This window comes from Lithobates pipiens, unplaced genomic scaffold (genome assembly GCF_037356315.1).
Source record: "Lithobates pipiens isolate NorthernLeopardFrog02 unplaced genomic scaffold, aLitPip1_a1.2 Scaffold_1, whole genome shotgun sequence".
NCBI lineage: Eukaryota > Metazoa > Chordata > Amphibia > Anura > Ranidae > Lithobates > Lithobates pipiens.
Genome location: NW_027507685.1, coordinates 151,792,150 through 151,819,699, shown reverse-complemented (window position 1 = coordinate 151,819,699; position 27,550 = coordinate 151,792,150). Strand labels below are relative to the sequence as shown.

General features: G+C 43.9%; 2 protein-coding genes across 6 annotated transcripts in view; one reads left to right on the top strand and one right to left on the bottom strand.

The window, feature by feature from the left end:
* Window positions 1-4,505: 4,505 nt before the first annotated feature.
* On the bottom strand, window positions 4,506-9,680 carry DOLK (dolichol kinase). 2 transcript variants are annotated; one of them, XM_077478575.1, is made up of 2 exons: window positions 9,619-9,680; window positions 4,506-7,115 (listed from the first exon to the last, which is right to left on the bottom strand). In XM_077478575.1, exon 2 carries the CDS (start codon window positions 6,981-6,983, stop codon window positions 5,418-5,420), a length of 1,566 nt encoding a protein of 521 aa, XP_077334701.1. In that variant the 5' UTR covers window positions 6,984-7,115; window positions 9,619-9,680; the 3' UTR covers window positions 4,506-5,417. The 2 variants fall into 2 exon arrangements, with proteins under 2 accessions (XP_077334701.1, XP_077334698.1); XM_077478572.1 differs by having other exon boundaries at window positions 9,487-9,648.
* The window catches only part of NUP188 (nucleoporin 188), a 169,668-nt gene continuing 151,785 nt past the window's right edge, over window positions 9,668-27,550 (top strand). For all 4 annotated transcript variants that reach the window (XM_077478559.1, XM_077478556.1, XM_077478566.1 and 1 more), the window contains exon 1: window positions 9,668-9,808. In XM_077478559.1, the coding sequence (XP_077334685.1) occupies window positions 9,780-9,808 (29 nt within the window). In that variant the 5' untranslated portion in view covers window positions 9,668-9,779. The remainder of the gene's footprint in view (window positions 9,809-27,550) is intronic.

Below are 27,550 nucleotides of genomic sequence, written 5' to 3'. Positions count from 1 at the left end.
ACCTCCCTGCACATTAGGGGCCTGCGTGTTGGCTGGCTGGAGGAGAGGGTCGCCCTGTATGCGGACGACCTCCTTCTCTTCCTTAACGACACGGACTCCTCTCTCAGAGGGGCATTACAAATTCTGAACTCATTTTCCACGATCACGGGCCTTAAGGTTAATTGGTCAAAGTCACTTCTGTTCCCTATAGACCCAGCAGCCCGCGACACCGCCCCCCCCCCCGATATACCTCTACAGTGGGTGGAGAGCTTCAGGTACCTTGGGGTGGTGGTCTCGAGGCAGGCTTCGGACTTCTTACCCCTGAATCTATCCCCAGTGGTTCAGGAGACGCGGCTGCGACTGAAGGCATGGGAATCTCTACCCCTATCATTGCTAGGGCGGATAAACCTGATAAAAATGAAAATCCTGCCCAAATTTCTCTACCTACTTCGCCAATCCCCACAATGGATCCCTAAATCATTTTTCTCCCGACTGCATAGCCTTTTTACCTCCTTTATCTGGGGGGGCCAGTCCCCCAGGTATGGATGGTCAACGCTTACACGTCTGTCCTCCCAGGGAGGACTGGCGTGCCCTGACCTGTACAAATATTTTTTAGCCACCCAGCTGGTTACTGCGGCTTGGTGGCTCACTCCTGATAGGACGAACCCTGCCACCTTGGTTGAGGCGGCGGTGGTGAAGTCACTGGAAGCGCTGAAATTTTTACTGTATCGTGGCCCAAAAGCCCCATACCCGTTGACCCCCTCCATGCGAACCACGTTGCGTGCATGGGGGGCAGGACTTAAACTTGAAAAATACCCTGCCAATGCCCTTTCTCCAGCTGCCCCCTTGTGGTTGAACCCCTCCCTGGAGCAGTTTTACAAGCTACCTGAACCCCATGCTTGGACTAAGTTTAACGTTAAAACAGCGAACCAAATAATTTCCGACCAATCGCTGGCCCCATTCCCCAAGTTGATTTCTGACTTCAACATCCCGCAGAGCTATTTTTTTTAGATATCTACAACTCTCCCATGCCTTCAGATGCCAGTTCTCCGGGTCTCCCCCCCAGGTTGTTCAGTCCGCACTGGAGGACCTCCTCACGTCCAGATGTGACAATAAGCCCACCTCGAAACTTTACTCCCATTTGATAACGACCTCCCTCCCTACCTTGGGAAAGCTCAGAGACAAATGGGTACACGACATTCCCACCTTTGATAATGATGATTGGGATGACATGTGGGACTTCCCTTTCAGATCCCTGGTCTCCCTGAGAGACCGGCTAATACAGTTTAAGATGGTCCACCGAGCATATTTCACCCCATATAGATTGCACAAAATGAACCCCGCCTCCCCCCCGGGGTGTTGGCGATGTGGGACAATACCGGGGGACTTCACTCATATTTTTTGGACCTGCCCGGCCATTGTCGACTATTGGAAGGAAGTACTGAGGGTCATTACACAGGTCACCTCCATATCGATCCCGCCCTCCATAGAAATTTGCATACTGGGCCTGATAGATCATATTATTCCCACTGTGGCGCGACGCACCCTGGTTGGGCTTCTCCTTTTCTACACCCGCAAGGCCATAGCCCTCAGCTGGCGTAAGCCAACTCCCCCTCCTCTCTCCCTGTGGAAAAAATTGGTCAACGGCAGCCTGCCTCTTTACAAAGACTGCTATGCTAATAGGGGTTGCCCGCAAAAATATGATAAGGTCTGGTCCAGCTGGCTGGCTGACGCCTCCACAGCCTCTGACCCGCAGCCTACTTAACAAGCTACCTTTTGCCAGTACCCAGTAAACTGCACCAGTGGAAATGTCATATGTCTGAGTAGCGTGTTGTAACTCCAAGTTGTCCTGCTGCGCATGAAGCTAGCTATCTGTGGCCATTGAGGTGCCTTAGACTCTCCGTTATATTCTGTATGTACCAAACTGTCTTGTATTACAAATCTGTATACATCACGCCTGTAACTGTAGTCGTGACCAATGTATGTTTCTTTTTTGTTTGTTAGTTTGCTTGCTGCTGTTTACTGCATAAACTTTAATAAAAAGATTTGCAAAAAAAAAAAAAAAAAAACTAGGTACACTCTCCTGTCATGCCAATTGGATGCGGGGAAACCTGCAGCCTATTTGCATAAGTGTGAACCCAGCCTGAATTTGTGCTGTATACCTGCAAATACTGAGTAAGTCTTCATCAGTGAATATTCTTATGCCTTTTTTAAATCCAAACGTTATGCTTCTAGGAAAGAATATATTGCAAGTATTAACAATATAACTTGCATCAAAATCTGCTAGCATCTGACTTGTACTGGGCTGCCAATAAAACCTGTAGATTCACATAGGGCATATCTAGTCATACAGAGGTTATAACCTTTTCCTTTAAAATCACTGCCTTGGCTCAATGTCAGTGGGGCCAGAAGCAACTAAAAGGAAAGAATTGGTACAGTTATCCCAGTAGGCCTGGACCACTAGGCAATAGCCAACTTCCTTACATTCTGCTTTCTGTATAACAGACGTTGATATTTTTTTTTAACAGATAGGACTTTGATAATCTCAGCACTGCTATAGACGGGATTCATTTATAAGCACTTGCACATGAACAGATCTCATTAGGACCAACTGCATTAGGCCATGTTTACACAGGCATAAAGCGGAACGCCACCCAAAAGGGAAAGTTTCATTTGTTTGCATCCTCCTCCTCCACATCTGGCACTTTTTGGTTGGGAGCGTGTACCTGGATTAAAACAGCTTCCCACTTCTGAGTCATATTGCTGCAATGATTTTCCCCACCGCCCCTGCAGTCTTCTGGGACAGAAGACATCACAGGTCTCAGAAGACTGCAGGACCATTCACAAAGCGACTGGCGTATGTGCAACAGGAAACCAGCTATGAAGTGAGAAGGCTTCCCCGCCAGTTTCCCTTGCCTAAGATGCTGGGGCCTGCACCCGTAGCAGATTGAAGAATCGGCTCGAGTGAGGACATCACTGGATCTCTGGACAGGTAAGTGTTCTTACATGAAAAGTCAGCAACTGCTTACTTTAAATTTTTTGGGGGGAAACTGGAGCTCTGGTTTAAGCATAAGCCCTTATGAGGGTCATGTTGGCCTGCACAGGTATTCCGGGCATCCCTGCACAGGCAGCATCATTCATGTCAATTGGAGCGCAGTGGCTGTATAGACACAGCTGCTACTGTGTGAATGAAGCCTTAAAGTATACATAAAGGCAAAACTTTTTTTTTGTTTTGTTTTGAGTAGAGAGAGATTAGAATGCTTGTCAGGTTTGTGTTTACTGTAAAAGAAAAGCCCACATTTTGGTTGACCCCAGAGCAGTAATAGAGAAGGAATCTTCCATTGGGGACACTACTCCTGGTGAAAAATAGAGATTCTCTCACCGTTTTGGCTGTGGGACAGGAAGGGAAATATCCCCAATAGGACACAGATGGTAAATAATAAAAAAAAAAACCAGATGGGTTAAAACCCTCCCTTATTCCACTCAAAATTAAAAGTTTCAAAATGTGTGAACAGGCTTTTTATTACAAAAGAAAAATACTATGTATTTTGTAATGAAGAATGTAAATAGCCTTGCAAGCAGGCAGGTAAACAATGTACAAAAGCTGCCTGCCCAGCTCAGAGTACAATTTCAGCATCTGTCAGGATAAATGCACTCCCTTACATGCGCAAGCATTACATCATCCCGAGATAGTCAAAGATTCAAAACCTGAAAGAAGACCAGGTGAAGAAGTCAATGCTGATGAGGTAGCTTGTGGCCATCACATTGCTGGAGGGCGTGTGAGTAAAGTTCTGCTTTAAAGTGGTTGTAAACCTTTCCATATAGCCAGTGAAGTGACTGGCCTCACTTGATACACAGAAATGAAACAAATCCTACAAAAAGATGTACCCGTTTTTCTTTTTCCCCTACATCCATTCAAAGGTGCACAATTTACACAGGATCTCTCAAAAGCAGGGGTCAGGGAGCTGAAGTTACATCAATTAGGAGAGCTCTGTGAGCTAAGGGAAGGGACACCCCCCCCCCCCCGAGGCTGTCAATCAGCTGGAACTCCCTCCCCTGTCACCATTTTTCTCTTGGTTTAAAGTGGAGATCCACCCTGAAAAAAAAAAAAAAAAAAGACCTACAAATGCACCAAAAAAAAAAAATTCTCACCAGAAATGCCTGTTGCTAGACAGATTGTACTAATGTGCCACTTCCTATTCTGCGGTAGTCTTTAGTCTTCTCCTCGCGTTGGTTTCTGGGAAATTTGGGCACGGGGACCTGTTCTGGGACCTGTGCGTGTCACAGAAGAAAGCCGCCCATTCAGAAATTGCCAGGGGACTTGCGCATGCGCAGTAGGAAACTGGCAGTGAAGCGGCAAGGCTCCACTGCCTGTTTCCCTTAGGCTGGATTCGCTCCTATGCATTTTTACGGCTTTTTGCACTACAGAACATGTTCCATAGGAAAACATGTTAAATGGACTGTAGTGCAAATCTGTGAAAAATCAAAAAGCGCTAAAAATGCATAGGTGTGAATCCAGCCACGATACGAGCGACGGATTGGCTGACATCCCGGGTGCACTGGACAGGTAAGTGTTCTTATTAAAAGTCAGCAGCTACAGTGTTTGTAGCTGCTGACTTTTAAAATATTTTTTTTACAGCTGGAACACCACTTGTCATAAGTGACTCATGCTAATAGAAGAGTAAGGAGGCAGCAGACAGAAGTGACACGGAGTGCTCAGGATTGAGACAGCTACACACTTTAGAGGGATATGCTTGGTTCATATTTCATGTCAGGGGTTTACAACCACTTTAAGCAACTACCTGGCTGGTAGCTGTAAATCCCCTTTTCCTTAGCTTTCCAGTTTTATTAAAACCAACAAACTTTGTAGCTCCAATTTCAACTCATTTGCTTGGATTATTTCCCATTACTCTGTAAGGTGTTAACACTTTAGAACAGAATCAACCTGATGTATTCCTAACGCAACAGTCTCATTCATTAACTATATATATGAGCAATTGATTATTTCAAGGCCATCAGCTCTATCATGCAACAGGTTTGTAAACAGTCCATTCAAATACTCATAATTTAAATAAACCTCAAAGCAATCCATTCAAAGGTCAGTTCACCAAAACTGATATTGGTTTTAAATAGGGTGTTATTGCAGGCTGAATCATTCATAGGTCTTCTATAGCTCTTCAATTTAACAAGAGTTATATACACAGCTCCACCCATGAGCAGCGGTCATTAGTGCGGGGTCTCACTCTTCCGGTTGGGTTTTTTCCATTTATGTAAAATTAAAGTGATTGAATCAGGAAGAGTAAGACTCCTTGTACATGGAGGTGAAGAGCTCTTTCCTTTCATAAGGTAGAAAGTAAACCGTAGTACATGACTCAGCCTAACATAATACACCTGAACACAAAATATCAGCTTTGGGTAGAATAATACTTCTTGGCTCCTCAGACCATAAACATGATGTGCAGGTAAAGCGGCAGAATCAAGTTGTCTATTTGGGTAGTGAAACCTTCTAGCAGTGACACCAATGTGATGGACCCCACTAACCAGACATAGCCAGTGTTAATGTTCACACTGCTATCGAATACAAGTATAAGGGCCACTGCAATAATCTGGGCGAAGATGGACATGATGGTGCCCTCAAATGTCTTCTTCGTGCCAGGCCATTTAATTTCCCCCATTGAGCTGCCACAGACAGAAGCTATAGTGTCACCAACTCCCACGGCCAGAATGCCACAATAAGGCAACAATGTAGAGGGGCCAGAAAGAGATGTTGCGCAGAGTCTTGGAAAGAGCCAAACTGGTAGAGAAATCCCCAACAGAAGGTAAATGTGTGACAGAATCAGTGGACCACTATCCCGCTCATCCAGGAACAGTGTCAGAAGAGTCCGTAAGGTCTGTCCAAGTGGCTTGATGTGGAAGAAGCGAACGTATTCCAATAGCACAAAAACAGCCAAACATACCACGGCAGCCACATAGAGCAAAGAACGATCGTACATGACTCCTGGAACGTAGACAACCACTGCAAGAAAGTGAAAGTACTTGCGGGTTATGGTGGATACTTGCGGCTTTTTGGAGTGCGTGGATCTCTTTGAATTTTGAAATAGAACAATCCCGCAAGCAACAAGAACAAGGCATGTCCAAAAAACGAGGAGATACAGTCGTGTTTTGCTCTGAACCAGAAACTCCACCAGCCAGAAGAGTGGATGTCTCTTGATGAGGTACTGCAGCCAGGGCACAAAGACTCCCAGACCTAAAACGGCGGTCATCATGTAGAAAAATAAAGCGGAGGTCCATGTGGTGGAGTCCATGAAAAAGAACAAGGCTGAGAAAATAATGCCCAGCAAGACCAAAGCCACCAAAGTCACCAGCAGGAGGTAATCAACGGGATCTCCCTTTCCACCCACGGCATTCAAGGAGCGCTTGATAAGCTGGTTAAGGACAAAGCTGAGTCCACCGAGGACAATGAGGGCCTCCCCAGGAGTGAAGCACCGTGGCAGCAAGTAAAGGATAATCATGCTGAGATACACAAAGATGAGGAGCACCTCCAGAACTTCGATAATTTCTGACACAGCCAGAGAATTCTTCATAGTATACAGCACCGCACAACAGGTGGCCCCAGACACTATGCAGGTGTTTTTCGGCACAGGTTTGGTAATACCCAGAGCAATTATGGACAGGAAATAGGCCAAGGCCATCCCGGTGGCTGATACGACTACGCTGAACCTTTCAAAGTAAACGTTGCCTGAAGCCTTACACCTTTCCCTCATCACAATGCCCAGCAAAGGGATGATCATACTGGCTGGGAGGAGTCCACTGTTGGCAGAAGATCGAAACTGGAACACTGCTCCACCGGACTGCAGCAATCGATCCCATTTATGCTGCACATAAAAAGCTTGCACAGCCAAGGCCAGGGTACACCAGGAAAAGCGATCCCACACTACAGAATGAATACTGAGGACAATGCAAAAGATCACCAGGGACTCTGCCACCAGAAGTTTATTCACCATTTTGCCAGGGACCTCTGATCCAAAGATGGCTGAACTTCTACAAAGCTTCCAGAAATGATTCACGCTTGTCTGTGTCTACAAAGGTTGCCCCGATATTCTCATCTTCCTTGTCTGGAAAGTCTACAAACAAACCTAAAAAATATGTCATGCATGTTAAAATGTATACATCATTAAAGGAAACCTAACCATTAAATCTCATAAAAACAAACGTTTAATAATTCTAAATCTGACACTATCTGACGTGCCTGCCATGGAGGTCCTTCTTTGGGATCCTCCTGTTACGTCATTTGTTGCCCGTTAGACATTTATATTTATTAACACACTTCCAAGCCCTGCCAACATTCCCTATAGTGCCAGGCCCCACCCACATATCCAAGAGTGTCAGGCCATGCACGCATTTCCAACCGTGGCAGGCCCCACCGTTTCTAATATTGTCACACTCGCTCACTTTTTCAAGAGTGTCAGGCTCTACCCACGTTCCAATAGTCTCAAGCTCCACCCACATTTCCATAGTGACAGATTCAGCGAGATAGTGGAGAAGTGACAGCTGTCAGGGTAGATCCAGACTCCACTAACACAGGGTTGCCAACTGTCTGTAAATTTACAGCTAGTTTGTAAATTTTGGCCACTTTACAAACTGTCCATAAATGTCCATTACTGAGAGTGGCTGCTCGAAAAAATAAGGCCTGTAGTATGCCTGCAGTCTTTGACCATTTCCTGTATTATATCTCAGTCTCTGTCCATCTCATGTATCAGACCCCTTTCACACTGGAGGCGTTTTTCAGGCACATTAGCGCTAAAAATACTGCCTGAAAATGCCTGATCTGCAATCCCAGTGTGTGAGCCTGAGTGCGTTCACACTGGGGCAGTGCGCTGGTAGGATGTTAGAAAAAATACTGCAAGCAGCATCTTTATAGCGGTTTGCGAGTGGTGTATACACCGCCCCTGCCCACTGGAATGCACCGGCAGCGTTGCCAAAGCACCGCTACACTGGTGTTTTTAACCCCTTCTAGGGGGTTAAAAGTGCCCCGCTCCCGCCTGAATGGTGGCGCCAAACAAATCTGAAGACCCCCAGCACGCTGAGCGCCCCAGTGTGAAAGTAGCCTCAATGTTTGATCTTATATTATATGGTTTTGGTAAATCTGAAGACAAATATCTATAGCAAGTGTGATTAGCAACACTTGCTATCTAGATTTAGTGGCGCTTTACTGCTAACGTCCCAGTGTGAAAGGGCTCTCACTGTCTGCAGTCTCCGACCATCTCCTGTAGCGTGTCTGCAGTCTCTGTGGATTGTGATTAAGGGTGCAACGGATCGTCACCGATCCCTGATCCGAACGGGTCAACCTGTTTGGATTGGCACACCCCACAGTCCCGCAAAAGGCTGGGGCTTCGGCCTAGCTCCACATCGGTGGCCATCTTGGTACACCTGGCGGCCGTTTACAATGTGATCACTCCATCAAATGACGGAGCGATCACTTGTAAAGAAACCAGCGTCATGTTATGACGCTGGTTCCCCTCTCCCCTCTGTGTACTGATCTGTACAGTGGAGGGGAGGGATCGGATGGCAGCAGCGCTGTGGGCTGGATCTGTAGTGCGCTGCTCTGTGACAAGTGCAGTCACAGCCATCCATACCATGCCAATACCCAGCCGTACACAGCCAATATTACAGTAGGGGAGATGACGTGGATATTACAGTGGGGACTATATGGTGGTGGAATTTTCACAGGTTTTTGCAAATTCAGTTATTTGCTGATCCGAAATATTATCCGATCCATGAGGTTTTTTTTATCCGTTGCACCCCTAATTGTGATGTAAGGGGGGGACTCTGTGGACTCTTGTGTAAGGAGGAAGAGGCTGTAGTGAGCAGAGATCCCCTTTACACCAGAGTCAGCAGCGCCCCCCCCCTTTTACATCAGAGTCCTTCGTGTTCCTTTTTATGTCAGGGTCTGCAGAGCCCAGCCCCCCCAAGCACTGTAAAGGGGAACTGTGTTGGGTTCTTATATTACCCTGACCATCATGTAAATGGAGAAATATGTTTTTTTGCCTTTTCTTATACCTTCAACACATTGCTAATCACACTTGCTATGTATTTGTAGATTAAATATTGATACTGAAGTGTCATTAAAAATTTGGCGGTCAGGAAATCTCAAGCTTTTTTGTCAGTTAAAAAAATCAGCACTGTCAGTAAATTCTTAGCAAGCGATCAGCATATTTCACTACTGAAGATTGGCAACACGGTAATGATTGGAGAAGACAACTAACACGGTCATATCTCCATCTATAGGATGGAAAGGAACGTTCCGGGACTCCAATTGTGTCCTTAGTGGAGGAGGAAGACTGTAGACCTTCCTGTCCTGCTGAAATCCTCACCCATATTTCCTGTGTGTGTCACAGGGGCAGGAAGTGAGGAAAGTCTCCCTGAAGGGGTCCCAGGCAAAAAATGCAGTGTGAAAACTACAAATAAAAGGTGTGTGTGCTCCATGAATACATTCTCTATACACACCGCTACAGAGGAGGGAACGTCCTATACGCTGTATTGTACAGAGGAATCCACACCGAGCACAATACCCCGACCTTCTCCCATCACACAGGACGGCCCGGAAAGCTCCCACTGTCCCCTCACCACAAGCTTTACCTAGGACAGCGCCATCTTGGGCTCCGGACACCAGACTACCGGAAATGACGATTCCCGGAGCCGCGCGACTTCCGGAAGCGGCTAATTCGTCTTCCCCGGTGTAGTGTGGCGGCGGGTGACGTGAGGTCACGTGTTCGGCGGTGGGTGAGAAGAAAACGGAGATGGCGGCTACCGGGGGCCTGGACGTGAGGTACGTGTGGGCGGAGGGACAAGGACACCAGTGTGTGTGGGGCGAGGTACTAATGAGGCGGGAAGATTGAGGAGAGAATGACTGAGGAGAGAATGACTGACACTGCAACTCACTGCATTACACATTGTACTCCACTACAACTCCCAGCATTACACTCTACCGCACTACAACTCCCAGCATTACACTCTACCGCACTACAACTCCCAGCATTACACTCTACCGCACTACAACTCCTAGCATTACACTCTACCGCACTACAACTCCCAGCATTACACTCTACCGCACTACAACTCCCAGCGTTACACCCTCTGTGCCACTACAACTCCCAGCATTACACATTGTACGCCACTACAACTCCCAGCATTACACTGTCTGTGCTCCACTACAACTCCCAGCATTACACTCTACCGCACTACAACTCCCACCATTACTATATATACAGTACTGTAGAAAACTTTTAGGCAGGTGTGAAAAATGCTGTCAATTAAAGAATGCTTTTAGAAATAGAAGTGTGTTTTTTTTTGTCAATGAACAAAATGGAAAGTAAATGAAGAGAAAATCAAATCAATATTTGGTGTGACCGCCCTTCGCCTTCAATACAGCATCAATTCTTCTAGGTAGACTTGCACACAGTTTTTGAAGAAACTTGGCAAGTAGATTGTTCCAAACATCTTGGGGAGCTAACCACAGATCTTCTGTGGGTGTAGGCTGCCCCAGATCATTTGTCTCTTCATGTAATCACAGAGAGATATGATGATGTTGAGATCAGGGCTCTGTGGGGGTCAAACCATCACCTCCAGGACTCCTTGTTCTTTACAGTGGAGATAGTTCTTAGGCTGCATTCACACTTCAGCGTTTTGAATCGCGGGCAGACGCTATTCGATTTTCTGCAGATATTTGTCTTCAGATTTACCAAAACCATATAATATGAGATCAAACCTTGAGGCTACTTTCACACTAGGGCGCTCAGCGTGCTGGCGGTAAAGCTGCGCTATATTTAGCGCCGCTTTACCGTTGTTTAAAAGGTGCTGATCAGCTGCTAGCGGGGCTTAAAAAGGTTTAAAAAGGTCCTGCAAGAGCACCGCTCCAGTGTGAAAGCCCTCAGAGCTTTCACATTGGAGTGCACTGAGCGGCTCTTTCAGGGCACTTTGCAGGTGCTATTTTTAGCACTTTAGCGCCTCAGTGTGAAAGGGGCCTAAGAGTTTCAGTTTGTATGCAATCAGGCAGGCCCTTGCACTACATGGTTTTGGTAAACCTGAAGACAAAAATCTGAAGAAAATGTAATGGTGTGTATGGGGTCTTATGTCCTGTACACACGATAGGATTTTCCGATGGAAAATGTGTGATTGTGTGTAGGCTCCATCACACATTTTCCATAGGAATTTCCATCGCACAAAATTTGAGATCTGGTTCTCAAATTTTCCGACAACAAAATCCGAAATTCCGATTGTGTGTACATAATTCCAACGCACAAAGTTTCACACATGCTCGGAATCAAGCAGAAGTGCAGCACTGGCTATTGAACTTAAAGCGGGAGTAAACCCGCAGATGTTTTTTTTTCTACCTGCAAAGGAAAAGGCATAATGAGCTAGTATGCACCGCATACTAGCTCATTATGAAATACTTACCTTAGAACGAGGCCCCGACATCTGGTCCGATCCATGCCGAGGGAGCTGACATGCTCACTCTGTGTTTCTTCTGGGTATCGCGGCTCCGGCGCTGTGAGTGGCCGGAGCCGCGATATCGTCCCAGCTGGGTCCGGCCACTGCCGGGCTTTCAGCCGAGAATCCCCTTGTGCGCATTCGCCGCTGCAGTCAGCGGCGCATACCGAGGGGAATATCTTCTAAACCGTACAGGTTTAGGAGATATTTTTTTTACCAACAGGTAAGCCTTATTATAGGCTTTCCTGTAGGTAAAAGTAAAAAAAAATGAGTATACAACCACTTAAATTTTTCTCATCTCATTGTACATCACCGTGCACTTGACGTTCGCAATTTCTGACCAACTTTGTCTGACGTGTGTATGCAAGACAAGTTTGAGCCAACATCCGTCTGAAAAAATCCCATGGATTTTGTTGTCTGAAAATCCTATCATAGGTACAGGGCATAAGTCTTGTTTCCATGTTGGAGGTATGGCTTTTTGGCCTCCGTTCTTCCATGAAGACCACTTCTTGACCGACTTCTCCAGAGAGTAGATGGGTGTACCTGGGTCTCTCTGGTTTCCATCCGTTCTGAGCTGACGGACATCTAATGTGGAAGGGAAGTAAGCATGATGTGTCTTCTTCTGAATTAAGTTTCTTTGGCCTACCACTCCATCTATGGTTCTCAACGTTGTCCATTCATTTGTTGTTCTTCAAAAGAGCTTGAACAGCACATCTTGAAACCCCAGTCTGCTTTGAAATCTTTGCCTGGGAAAGGCCTTGCTGATGCACCTGTTCCGGTGGACTTTTGACTAATGGTAGATCAAGTTCACGTACAGCCAGTGAGTGCCGGTTCTTAAACTAAAAACCTAATTTAGATATCCACGCTTAACCAAAGATTTATTTACTAGTGATATTCAGGACTTATATGAGCTATTGCCTGTATACAAACATGGATTCCTTCTTGATAAAACAATCCACTTTTTTCTAGCTCATTATAAGGTGGTCCTGAACTATTTCAGGATGGACTAATCAGGACACAAATTGCTAATTACTACGATACATCGAGCAGCCTTTTGATTTTTTTTATATATCATACCAACATTTTACTGGCTTTTTTCCTTTCCTCTGTTGAAATCCTCCCTGGGGTTACACGTGGCTAGGCTGTAATTTACTGATATAGCCAAACTGGCTTTCCTTCCTTTTTATAGGGATTTTTCTAATGATGACTTTTTTCATCTGACAGCCTGCTTGTTTGTTGTCACATGGCATCCGGATGTTTCTGTTTTAATTGTCTTTATTGTTTTTGTGGTGATTATTTCATCACTGTGATTACCAATTGGCCAGGCTTGCTGAAGCCATGCTTTTCGATATCTTGGCCTGAATTTGTGCCAACTCTTTTTACATTTATAAATAAAAATTTAAGATTTTTAAGATAACGCTAGTATGATCAGATTTCTGCTGTCATATGTAACCCTTTCTCTGTGTCCTCTGCCTGGTACCTTTTTGTGATTGATGCAGTATAACTACCTTGTGTCTTGTTGCTGTACTCCGTCTTGCCATGGTGTATGACCTGTGACATAAAAAACCTCACCTTAGTAGCCTGTGTGTTTCAGTTAATGGCCCAATACAGGTGACAGCTTCCTGATGGGCTCATTCACATACATTTTGAGGGGTATCTGAACACTCCTGAGCTCATCGCTAATCAACAATAATCTTCCAGTCGTGGTTTCAGCCATTTTGCTTTGAGTGGGCAAAGGATTGATATTGTTATAAAAAGAGGAAACAAAATCATCATCAGGCTGGTACTTCAGTGGATTTGATCAATTTGCACTGCTGTGTCAACCATCCAGTTATGGATATCAGGTGTGTTAGAGATGTACACAAATCCTAATGGAAGTGCAGAGGGCACCTGTACACCCTGTTCTGCTCCTCCCCTCACACCTACCAGCAATCCCCAGCTGTCAAAATGATAGGATTTCCTGTGTAGAGAGAGCATCTGTGGAAGCTGCTGCTGTCAGTTTACCATCTGATACAATGTTTACAAACAGTTTTCAGATGTGAGATAGGGAGTTACAATGTATATGTTGTTTTATTCTGCAGTCAGGGCATGAGCAAGGCCTGATTCACACCTATGCATTTTTAGTTCTTTTAACATTTTGAAGATTTGCACTACAGTCCATGTAACATGGTTTCCTATGGAACACTTTCTGTAGTGCAAATCTGCAAAATGCATAGATATGAATCAGGCCAAAGGCTGGATTCACACCTATGCATTTTTTGTGCTTTTTGCATTTTGCACTACAGAACGTGTTCCACAGAAACCATGTTAAATGGTTCACATTGCTGCAATGCAGGAACCCTGCAAATCCACTCGGGGTTCCTGTATCGCGTGTCTCCTGGTGGCAGCTTACACTGCCTATGCAAATTGCTGGGAGTGTCAATTAAAAGTTTGACAAGTCAGTTCGCATATTGCAGTGCGATCTGCAAATTCGGGCAGGAATCGGATCAAGTGGGTGTGAACACCCATGCGATCCGATTCTGCTGCAGACCAAAAAAAGGGTGCTGTACGAGTTTCGTCCGAATGTGATGCGAATTCAGCCATACTATCTATATGGCTGAATTTTCATCGCACGAATATCGCATGTGATTTGCGCCACAGTGCACAAATCTCGTGGACATCTCTGGATAGGGATGGTGCTCAGGTAAGTATTAGGGGGGCTGTAAAGCACAGAAGGCTTTTTTATCTTAATGCGTAGAACCTTTTGCCTTTACAGCCACTTTAATTTGCTGGTGATATCCATTAACCACTTGACCTCTGGAAGGTTTTACCCCCTTCCTGACCAGGCCTTTTTTTGCTGTTCGCCACTGCTTTACTTTAACTGGTAACTGTGCGGTCATGCAACGCCATACCCAAATGACTTTGTTTTATTATTATTATTATTATTATTATTCAGGATTTATATAGCGCCAACAGTTTGCGCAGCGCTTTACAATATGAGGGCAGACAGTACACTTACAATACAAATCAATACAGGAGGGATCAGAGGGCCCTGCTCGTTAGAGCTTACAATCTAGAAGGGAGGGTCAAGTTGAAACAAAAGGTTTTAACTGTGGGGGGATGAGCTGATGGAGAAAATGAAAATACAGTTAGGTGTGGGTGGGGTAGGCTTCTCTGAAGAGAAGTGTTTTCAGGGATCTTCTAAAAGCTAATAAAGTAGGAGATAAGCGGACAGATTGGGGTAGGGCATTCCATAGGATTGGGGAGGCTTTGGAAAAGTCCTGGAGGCGAGTATGGGAGGAGGTAACGAGGGAGCTAGAGAGCAGGAGGTCTTGAGAAGAACGAAGATGACGAGTAGGTTGGTATTTAGAGACTAAGCCAGTGATGTAGCTGGGGGCAGAGTTGTGGATGGCTTTGTATGTAATTGTTAGTATTTTGAATTTAATTCTTTGGCTGAGCGGAAGCCAGTGGAGGGATTGACAGAGAGGAGTAGCAGACAGCGAGCGATTGGTAAGGTGGATGAGTCTGGCAGCGGCATTCATAATGGATTGAAGAGGTGCTAGACTATGTAGAGGTAAGCCAATGAGAAGGGAGTTGCAGTAGTCAAGGCGAGAGATGACCAGCGAGTGAATTAAGAGCTTTGTTGTCTCATTGGTTAGAAAGGGGCGTATTTTGGAGATGTTGCGGAGGTTGAGGCGGCAAGATTTGGACAGTGATTGGATGTGTTGCTTGAAGGAGAGTTCAGAGTCCAAGACTACACCTAGAATCTTGGCGTGAGGGGATGGGCTTATGGTTGTGCCATCAATTTTGACAGTGAGATCAGGGGAAGGGGCATATGGGGGAGGAAAAATTATAAGTTCGGTTTTGGATAGATTGATTTTGAGGAAGTGATGTGACATCCAGACTGATATATCCGATAGTAAATTAGTGATACGTGAAGAGACAGAGGGAGTGAGCTGAGGGGTAGAGAGATAGATTTGGGTGTCGTCAGCATAGAGGTGGTATTGGAAGCCGTGGGAGGCTATCAGTTGACCCAGGGAGGAGGTATAGATTGAAAATAGGAGTGGTCCAAGGACAGAACCTTGGGGGACCCCAACAGAGAAAGGAAGAGGAGAGGAGGAAGTAGAGTTGTAAGAAACGCTAAAGGTGCGGTTGGATAAGTAGGAAGAGAACCATTGTAGAGTACGGTCACGGAGACCAAAGGTGTGGAGTTTTTTGAGAAGGAGGGGGTGGTCAACTGTATCAAAGGCAGCAGAGAGATCCAGGAGGAGGAGTACAGAATAATGTCGATTGGTTTTGGCCGTTAGTAGATCGTTTGTTAGTTTTAGGAGAGCAGTTTCTGTGGAGTGTTGAGGACAAAATCCAGACTGAAGGGGATCAAGAAGGCTATTATCAGCGAGGTGGTCACTCAGTCGGTTGTAAACCAGACGTTCGAGTAGTTTGGATAAAAAGGGGAGCAAGGAGATGGGGCGTAGGTTGTTAGGATTGGATGGGTCCAGTGAGGGTTTTTTAAGTATGGGTTTGACAAGTGCATGTTTTAGAGAGTTGGGGAAGATGCCAGAAGAGAGGGAGAGATTGAAGATGTGAGTTTTAAAAAATGTATCCAATAAACTTAAATTTTGTCATAAATTTAGACCAAAATGTTTTCTGCTACATGTCCTTGTTAAAAAAAAAAAAAAATAATAAAAAATAATAATAATCCCAATAAACGCATATTAATTGGTTTTGCGCAAAACTTATAGTGTCTACAAATTATGATGTGTATATACTGGAATTTACACAGCTTTTACTCTCTGACTGCTCATATCTCATTTCCTGAGGTGCTTACCCCTTTTTGGAAAGCGGACACCCCCAAGGATTTTGCTGAGAGGTGTGTTGAGCCCATGGAAGATTTTAGTTTTCGCTGCTCATGGCCCCTCCCTCCTGTTGAGTGCCCCCACAGCAAGCAGCTTGCTTTGGTAGCAACGGAGCCGAGCTGCAGCTCCATGTGTCCATCCTGAGACGGAGCTGTGGTTCAGCCCCGCCCTCCCCAAAAGTACTCACCATGCCTATTAGCAAACACCTTGGTGTATCTACAAAAAGGGGTTATTTGGGAGCAGGGTTTGTGCTATCTTGGCATTTCAGGGCCTCTGAAACTTTGATATGTAGCGAGGAAGTGAAATGGGGAAATGAGGAAAACGCTCTTTTAAAAGACTCAAGGTGTTTATTGGATTTCCGGGTCCTGTACACGGCTAGACTGCCAAAAAAGCCTCTCACGTGGTATCGTACATACAAAATGTGCAGCACTAAGGGCCGGTTCACACTGCGGGCGATGCGAGGCGACACGACTCGCCTCGCCGCAGTGTGACAAGTCGCCCCCGTTCTGTACAATGGAACCGTTCTGAGAGGAGCGACTCGAGTCGCTCCGACTCAGAAAAAAGGTTCCTGTACTACTTCTGGGCGACCTCGGGGCGACTTGCATTGACTTCTATACAGAAGTCATCTGCAAGTTGCCGCTGAGGTCGCGGCAGGTCGCGGCGAGGCAAGTCGGTGTCGCCTCGCCTCGCCTGCAGTGTGAACCGGCTCTAAAGGACTGTCAAAACTATTTTGTAAACAAAAGTTCAACCAAAAGATTCCAATTAGTGTGGAATCCAAGTGGTAATAGAAAATCTTATGAGAGATCCTCCACCGACAAGTGCACACACACTGACCCTTACCCTCCAAAATGGACCACTAGATACAGCGGTCACTTGTTAAAATCCAGCTAAACGCCAGACATCAGAATTCTTCCACCCAGACAGACTCCACTTCATAAGGACTCCAATGAATTTGAAGTTTCAACAAGGCAAAGAGACATTTCATAGTGTAGTATGTTCGATATAATGTTTTAATAAAATCCAGCACACACTCACCACGTGTAGGATAAAAACTTGCATATACATCAGTAATAAAAATGAGAACGTTTCCAACCATCAAGATGACCGACCTATGTGCGTGGCAATTTCGCGTGATCCAGCTCCATCCAATGCATTTCATCATAGAGACGTCATCAGGGGCATGGCCTCATGTGTACTCAGTGTCTTATATATGGGAAGGGCCAGATATGAGTCAATTAATCGCCATGCGCTCCAAAACCCGGAAACATTCCTCTGGCTGGAAATCGGAAATTATGCTGTGTCCGATCAGACATAACATGTGGGAATCGAAAAGCAGAACTTAAATCGAAAGTTAAGATTACAAAGTTGACCCCAGGTACCACACCATACAGTGCCTTGAAAAAGTATTCATACCCCTTGAAATTCTCCACCTTTTGTCATGTTTTACTGGGATTTTATGTGATAGACCAACACAGAGTGGTACATCATTGGGAAGTGGAATTAAAATGATAAATGGTTTTCATATTTTTATTTTTTTTACAAATATGTGAAAAGTGTGGCGTACATTTGTATTTGGCCCCACTGAGTCAATACTTTGTAGAACCACCTTTTGCTGCAATTACAGCTGCAAGTCTTTTTGGGTATGTCTCTACCAGCTTTGCACATCTAGAGTCACGTTTTTACCCATTCTTCTTTGCAAAATAGTTCAAGCTCTGTCAGATTGAATAGTGAACATCTGTGAACGGCAATTTTCAAGTCTTGCCACAGATTCTCAATTGGATTTAGGTTTGGACTTTGACTGGGCCATACTAACACATGAATATGATTTCATCTACACCACTGGTCATCAATCCTGTCCTCAGGGCCCACTAACATGCCAGGTTTGCAAGATAACTGAAATACATCCCAGGTGATATCATTTGCTGCTCAGTGATTGCAGTATTCTAGTCTGTATCTCCCCAAGGTAATACATAAAACCTGGCCTCTTAGTGGGCCCTGAGGACAGGGTTGATGACCACTGATCTACACCATTCCATTGTAGCTCTGGCTGTATGTTTAGGGTCATTTCCTGCTGGAAGGTGAACCTCCGCCCCAGTCTCAAGGCTTTTGCAGACTCTAGCAAGTTTTCTTCTAAGATTGCCCTGGATTTGGCTCCATCCATCTTCACATCAGCTCTGGCCAGCTTCCCTGTCCCTGCTGAAGAAAAGCATCCCCACAAATGTTGCTGCCACCATCATGTTTCACGGTGGGGATGATGATGTGTTCAGGGTGATGTGCTGTGTTAGTTTTCTACCACACATAGTGTTTTGCTTCTAGGCCAAAAAGTTCAATTTTGGTCTCATCTGACCAGAGCCCCCTTTTCCAGGTGTTTTCTGTGTCCCCCACATGGCTTCTCGCAAACTGCGAATGGGACTTTTATGGCTTTCTTCTTGCCACTCTGCCATAAAGGCCAGATTTGTGGAGTGCACGACTAATAGTTGTCCTGTGGACAATTTCTCCCACCAGAGCTGTGGATCTCTGTAGCTCCTCCAGAGTTACCATGGGCCTCTTGGCTGCTTCTCTGATTAATGCTCTCCTTGCCCGACCTGTCATTTTAGGTGGACGTCCATGTCTTGGTAGTTTGGCAGTTGTGTCATACTCTTTCCATTTTCGAATGATGGATTGAACAGTGCTCTGTAAGATGTTCAAAGCTTGGGATATTTTTGTTATAACCTAACCCTGCTTTTAACTTCTCAACTTTATACTTGACCTGCCTGGTGTGTTCCTTGGCCTTCATGATGCTGCTTGTTCACTAAGGTTTTCTAAAAAACCTCTGAGGGCTTTACAGAACAGCTGTATTGATTTTGAGAAAATAAGTTTTTCATTGTACAAAATTTTAAGAAGTGCAGTCGGAGTATATGCTCCGGATATATAAAACATATAAGTATTGAATTCACGTCTCAAAGATAGTACTAGTTTTCAGGTCTTTTGCATAATACCAGGGTATACATCTTATACAGTAAATCTAGTAGTCAGCATAACATATGCTAATAAAGCAAAATGGGGAAAAAATAAAACTGATGAAGCGTGTGCTATTCTTCAAACAAATTCTCTCGTCGTGTATTAAAGGCACCTATCACAATGCAGTATTCATCTACCGCCAGCGGCCCACCCAGGTCTGTAAGATCTATGACATGGATCCTGTATGCCCTTACTCCTATACTCGGAGCAGTCTAGTAAGAACCAGTTGTGGTGTGGCCACTTAACAGCTGTATTTACACTGAGATTAAATTACACACAGGTGGACTTTACTAATTAGGTGACTTCTGAAGGCAATTGGTTCCACTAGGTTTTAGTTAGGGGTATCAGAGTAAAGGTGACTGTATACAAATGCAAGCCAGACTTTTCACGTATTTATTTGTAAAAAAAATTGTGAAAAACATTTATCGTTTTCCTTCCACTTGACAATTATGTGCCACTTTGTGTTGGTCTATCACATAAAATCCCAATAAAACATGACAAAATGTGGAAAATTTCAAGGGGTATGAATACTTTTTCAAGGCACCGTATATGACATTACAAAAACTGAAGCTTAACCTCCCTGGCGGTATTCCTGAGTCTGGCTCAGGGTGAGATTTCAGTACCATAAGCGGTATTCCCGAGCCAGACTCGGGATGCCATCGCAGGATCCATGTAGGGGTTTACTTACCTTGTCCCCTGGATCCAGCTATGTCTCCCGCTGTGATCAGCGAGCCGCCATGTCTCGCTTGATCTGTCAGTGTCGAGCTCTGTTCCCTGCGAGCGTTGCGACGCACAGGGACAGAGTTTGGCGCCAAATTCAAAAAGTTAAAAAAAAAACATTATAGATACAGTATACTATAACCTTACAGATTACAGTACTGTATCAAATAATTACACATCCCTTTTGTCCCTAGTGGATTGTCCAGTGTCCTGCATGCAGTTTTATATTATAAATACTATTCTTTATGCCAGGAAACTGGAGATTGTCCATAGCAACCAAACATACATTACATCAAAAGTGCCTTTAGACCAGCTAGAAAACAGCGATAATAAATTAGAATCACTTGCAGAATTGAATGATGACGAATTTCCCCACGAATTACTATCAAACACTAAAAGTAATGACAGCGACAATTCTGCAACTCAGGACATATCAGTGTTTTTGATTACATTATTGAATAATTTTTATTATTATTTGTTATTATTTATAGTTATTTATTATATATATAATATATATATAATTTATGATTTCGTATTTCAAATCTTATCATACCCAGGATGTCTATTAGACGCTTGGTTGGATGGATTTAAGTGAATTATTTCTAAGAATTACAGGCCTACAATATAAAACGCCAAATTTCCATGCAAAATAATGGTACCGCTTTCAGTACTTAAAATCTGAAATAATCATACCGCCAGGGAGGTTAAATAAATAATAATAAAAAAAAAAGTTCTGGTTGATCAAACACATTACAGAAGTGGCAGGTTGGAAAACATTTGAGCAAAACAAAAATGAATGGGTATAAAAACAATGTATATCACATGCATATGTAGCCATGCAAGGTTAACAACATCTAGTGATTGAAAACGGTCAATAAATTCATCCATTATTTATGACGGCATTATTGCCTCTGTCCTGCCTCTAACACTGAGAACCGAGCGATCGAACACCGCATGTGGGCGGATCCTGACTCCAGGCACACACCGACTTTGTTGTCTCGATCTTGCTTGCACCTGTACGGGCTCTGTGACGTCAGCAGACAGTGGATGAAAACGGGTCACAGGAGTGCAAAACAAACTGAACTCCTGTGATCCACAGAAGTACAGCCAAACAAGCTTTGGCTGTACTTGTCCTTTAACCACTTCGCGCCCAGGCCAATTCTGACGTTTCTCTCCTACATGTAAAATTCCAAATTTTTTTTGCTAGAAAATTACATAGAACCCCCAAACATTATATGTTTTTTTAGCAAAGACCCTAGAGAATACAATGGCGGTCGTTGCAACTTTTTATCTCGCACGGTATTTGCGCAGCAATTTTTCGAACACGTTTTTTTCAGAAAAAATGCTTAAAAAAAAAAAAAAAAGTAAAGTTAGCCCACGCGCTCGTGGAATGGCGCCAAACTTTGGTATTTAAAAATCCCCATAGGCGACGCTTGAATTTTTTTTACTGGTTACATGTTTTGGGTTACAGAGGAGGTCTAGAGCTAGAATTTTTGCTCTCGCTCTAATGTGTTCGGCGATACCTCACATGTGTGGTTTGAACACCGTTTTCATATGTGGGCGGGACTTATGTATGCGTTCGCTTCTGTGTACGAGCTCACGGGGACAGGGGCACTTTACTTTTTTTTATTTTTTTAAGTTTGACACTTAAAAAAAATAAATAAATAAATTGATGACTTTTATTCCTATTACCAGGAATGTAAACATCCCTTGTAATAGGAATATGGCACGATCGGACATATTTACAGGGAGATATGGGGTCAATAAGACCCCATATCGCACCTGTAGGCTGGGAAGCATAAAAAAAAAAAAAAAAAAATGATCCTGGCTTCCTAGCCAAATCGGCGCTGTTAATTTGAATACAGAGGCCGGGTGTGACGTCATAACATCGCGCCCGGCCTCTGAATGATCATAGAGACTCCGGGGACGATCTGGTCTGCCCGAAATCTCTATGGTAACTTGCGGGGGCCAGCGGATCCTGTGACGGACTCACCGATGGAAGCGGTAGGTACAAGCATCGGAGGGCGGCGGGAGGGGGGTGTCCCCTCCTGCCAGCCATAAGAACGATCAAGCAGCGGAACAGCTGAAAACGCTGATATCTGAATGATGTCTGTGGCCTCAGGCATCATTTAGATATAACCACCGAAAGCCCATGACGTCAATAGACGTAGTATGGGCGCCAAGTGGTTAACCACTTTGTGCCCGCACTATAGCCAAAAGATGGCTACAGCGCGGACGCTAACTGCTGGGAGGGCGTCACTGGACGTCCTCCTGTTTACTTCCCCTCTGTGCGCCGCCGCGGGCACGCATCGGGGAAGTTTTGTGTTGGCCGTGTCACAGATCGTGCTAAATGGCCAATCACAGCGACCATTTAGCACTTGATCGGCGTGTCCATTGAGAGGTGATCTCATATGTAAACATATGAGATCATCTCTCATCGCCGGCTCTCCCTCCTCACACAGAGACAGCGTGTGAGGAGGGAGAGCTTCCATGCTGCAGCTGCAGCGTCAGTGAGAAGTTAGCACTCACCCAGTGAAACACGCACACATCTGTCCCCAGTGCCACCTGTCAGTGTCATGTATCAGTGCCATCTGTCATCATTGTTATGTATCAGTGTCATCTGTGCCACGTATTAGTGCCATCTGTCTCTGTCATCAGTGCCACGTATTAGTGCCATCTGTCATCAGTGCCTCATCAGTGCCACATATTAGTTCCATCTGTCATCAGTGTCACATGCCATCAGTGCCACGTGTCATTGTGCTTGTGCTTCAAGGCTTTCAAAAGTGTAATAGGTAGTTAACAAGTTAGATGTGTAATTTATGCTCCTAGAACACGTGATGGTGCTCCCTGCATGTTGGGGCTAGGCTGTGAAAAAGTCCCACACGTGGTATTGTAGTACTCAGGGGGAGTAGCAGAATGTATTTTGGGACATTATTTGTGGTATACACATGTCATGTGAGAGAAATAACCTATTACAATGACAATTTTGTGGAAATAAAAATAAAAAAATCTTCATATTGCAAAGAATTGTGGGAAAAAATGACAACACCAAAAAGCTCACCATGCCTCTTACTAAATAACTTGGAATGTCTACTTTCCAAAAAGGGTTCATTTGGGGGCTATTTGTGCTTTCCTGGCTTGTTCAGGTCGCAAGAAATTTGGGCAAAATTCATGAAACAAAAATTAATAATTTGTAAAATTTTATCACAGAAACAAAGAAAAATTTGTTTTTTTCCCCCAAAATGTTCGGCCTTTTTTCATTTATATATCGCAAAAAATAAAAAACACAGGTGATCAAATACTACCAAATGAAAAAGCTCTATTTGTATGACAAAAAGATAATTTGGGTACAGAGTTACTTGACTGAGTAATTGTCATTCAAAGTGTGAGAGCACCGAAAGCTGAAAATTGGTCTGGGCAGGAGGGGGGGGGGGGGGGGGGGGTTTAAGTGCCCAGTAGGCAAGTGGTTGAACAACCTTCCTCAGGGGATGTTGGGTGAAAGTGCATTCATATATCAGATTGTGTACTTAAAGGGGGTTATTTACAAAAGGGAAATCCACTTTGCACTACAAGTGCACTTGGAAGTGCAGTCGCTGTAAATCTAAGGGGTAGATATGAAATGAGGGGAAGCTCTGCTGATTTTATCATCCAATCATGTGCAAGCTAAAATGCTGTTTTTTATTTTCCTTGCATGCCCCCCTCGGATCTACAGCTACTGCACGTCCAATTGCACTTGTAGTACAATATTGATTTGCCTTTCATAAATAACCCTCAAAGGGTCATTGCAGCTAGCCCTGCAGAAATCCACAGTAAAAGCAGCCATATCCCACAGGAAGTCAGAATAAGTTGTCAAAAGAGGGACACCCGATTTGACAAGCACCTTTACTAGTTCATTGAGGTTAGAAAAAAGTGTCTTGACAAAGGAAAGCCACTAAGGGTGTCCATAAAGTCAGGGCCTATGCAGCAAATGATATTACCTGGACCTACTAGTGAGTATTAGAGCTGCATGATTCTGGCCAAACTGAGAATCGCAATTTTTTTGCTTAGAATAAAAAGATCACGATTCTTGCAACGTAAAATCTTTCACATTATACAAAAAAAAAAAATGGGCTAACTTTTTTTTTTTTTTTTTTTACTTATTTTTATTAGGTAAATGCAATACATAGCAACGTTTCCATAAGACAATTTCTTTTACATTTACCTCTTAACAGTGTACAGAGCATCACATTTCACTATGTATGTATGTATGTATGTGTAATACTATTACAAAAATGGGCTAACTTTACTGGTTAGTGTTATGTATAAATATATATAATAAAAATTTTAATTTGTTTAAAGTAAATTTTTCCAAAAGAATTTGCATTTGAAAGACCACTGCACAAATACAATGTGCCATAAAATATTGCAACAACCACCATTTTATTCTCTTGGGTGTCTAATACAAAATATAAATAGAAATGTTTGGGGGTTCTAAGTAATTTCCTAGCAAAAAAGATTTTAACTTGAAACCAACAAATGCCAGAAAGGGGTTTTAGTGTTTAAGTGGTTAAACTTTTTTCACTTACACACAAAGTCTATTCCATTGACAAATTGTTACAATGTTTGTAATTAAGTTCAACTGATAAAGAATGTTTTGATTCTTGGCAGATTTGTATCTTCCTTTCTTTTGGCTGTTGTGGTTTCAGAAGAGCAGAGAGAATTCTTTGCATAGAAAGAATTGTGAAACACTTTAGTCAAGATTGCGATAACGATTCTTGACGATTAATTGTGCAGCTCTAGTGAGTATGGTGTCCTGTTCAGGAACTTGCATATCACCCATTTTTTCTCTTCATGCATTCATGTATAATTAATGCATATTTTTAGTGAATTGACAACTTTTGAGCCAAACCTGTTTCTCTGAGCAGGGAAAAGTACTGAAGGCCTTGCTCTTGGCCCCTTTACCATATCCAAGTTTCAGGCTTTGGTATCTTCAAGTGCAGGGCTGTATATCTTCAGCTCAGAGGCTGCTAGTGCAGGACAGTTAAAGCGGGATTCCACCCTAAAGTGGGACCTCCGCTGATCGGATCCCTCCCCCCCTCCGGTGTCACAATTGACACCTTTCAGGGGGGAGGGGGGTGGAGATACCTGTCAAAGACAGGTATTTTCACCCACTTCCGGGCATAGACTCCCGTGGGAGTCTACGCCATTTCCTGCCCTGCCGCGCTGTCTGCTGGGACACACACGGGTCCCAGTGACAGCACGGAGATTTCCTATTGCGCGGCGCGGCTCGCGCATGCGCAGTAGGGAACCGGAAAGTGAAGCCGATTCGCTTCACTTCCTGATTCCCTCACCTAGAATGGTGACTACAGCAGCCGAGAGCCGAGCGATCGATCGGCCTCGGCTGCCGGCATCGCTGGAACCCGGGACAGGTGAGTGTCCATTTATTAAAAGTCAGCAGCTGTAGTATTTATAGCTGCTGGCTTTTAATATTTTTTTTTTGGTGGAATCCCTCTTTAAGTATCCAAATAAAAGGTTAAGTACTGTTAGGGGGGTTAAAAGTCAGATTAGGGAGTCATCGATTTTTGAGTTGCCTTTTGTGCTGAGTGCCATGCACCAAAAACTAACCATGATGGAGTCCTGACACCAAAAATGAAAATGTTTTACTTCTGTCTGCTTTGTGAAGAAAATGTCCTATGATTAAATAACATGGTTACATTTACAGTGCCTTGCGAAAGTTTTCGGCCCCCTTGAACTTTTCAACCTTTTGCCACATTTCAGGCTTCAAACATAAAGATATACTATTTTTATTTTTTGTGAAGAATCACCAACAAGTGGGACACAATTGTCAAGTGGAACGAAATCTATTGGATTTTTGAAACTTTTTTTAACTAATAAAAAAATGAAAAGTGGGGCGTGTAAAATTATTCGGCCCCCTTGCATTAATACTTTGTAGAGCCACCCTTTGCTGCGATTACAGCTGCAAGTCGCTTGGGGTATGTCTCTATCAGTTTTGCACATCGAGAGTAGAGGTCAACTGATATATCGGCCGATATTTGCCGTTTTTTAATTAATCGGCATCGGCCGATTGTGCGGATAAAAAGCTGATTTAGAACTACAGCGTGACTTTGAAATTACTTCTGTAATAGAAGTCAGTGTAAGTTGCCTGAGTTGTCATAGAAATGCCTTTCCTCCTCTCTGGGCAGGCTGCCAAGAAAAGAACAAAAAGATACAATGTTTATACTTCAATGAATGAACTCATCTCAGTGTGTAGAGTTCTCAGTTTAACCATTTAACCACTTTCAGACCGGACCAATTTGCTGGTCAAAGACCAGACCACTTTCTGTGATTCGGCACTGCGTCGCTTTAACTGACAATTGCGCGGTCGTGCGACGTGGCTCCCAAACAAAATTGACGTCCTTTTTTTCCCACAAATAGAGCTTTCTTTTGGTGGTATTTGATCACCCCTGCGGTTTTTATTTTTTGCGCTATAAACAAAAATAGAGCGACAATTTTGAAAAAAACGCATTATTTTTTACTTTTTGTTATAATAAATATCCCCCAAAAATATATAAAAAAACATTTTTTTCCCTCAATTTAGGCCGATACGTATTCTTCTACATATTTTTGGTAAAAAAAATCGCAATAAGCGATTATTGATTGGTTTGCGCAAAAGTTATAGCGTTTACAAAATAGGGATAGTTTTATAGCATTTTTATTAATAATTTTTTATTATTTTTTTTACTAGTAATGGCGGCGATCTGCGATTTTTATTGTGACTGCGACATTGTCGGGGACCCATCGGACATTTTTGACACATTTTTGGGACCATTGTCATTTATACAGTAATCACTGCTATATAAATGCAGTGATTCCTGTGTAAATGACACTGGCAGTGAAAGGGTTAACCTGTGGGTGGCAGTGTAGGGGTTAAGTGTTCCTAGGGGTGTGTTACTAACTGTGGGGGGGTTGGGCTTTCATTTAGTGTACACTGATCTCTGCTCCAATCACATGGAGCAGAGATCAGCGTCACTAGTTGCTAGGCAGAATGGGAAAATGTTGTTTATACAGCATTTCCTCCATTCGGCCGCTCCGTGAGACGATCGCGGGGATGCCCGCGGCGATCGAGTCCGCGGGTCCCGCGACCGGACTCACGGGGGTCCCGACCAGCGCGGGAGCGCTCCCGATGGCACGGCGGCAACGAATATTGGACGTACATGTACGCCAATATGCCTGCCCGTGCCATTCTGTCGACGTACATCGTCGTGCGCTGGTCGGGAAGTGGTTAAAGACTAAATCTTTTCTGACACTTGTTGCTTACAAGTAAAAATCTTGTATTTTCTGCCAGAAAATCACTTAGACCCCCCAAAAATTATATATATTTTTTTAGCAGAGATCCTAGGTAATAAAATAGCGGTTGTTGCAATATTTTATGTCACACGGCATTTGCACAGAGGTCTTTCAAATGCATTTTTTGGGGAAAAAAATACACTATTTAAAAAATAAAAATAAAATAAAAACAGTAAAGTTAGCCCATTTTTTTTTTCGTC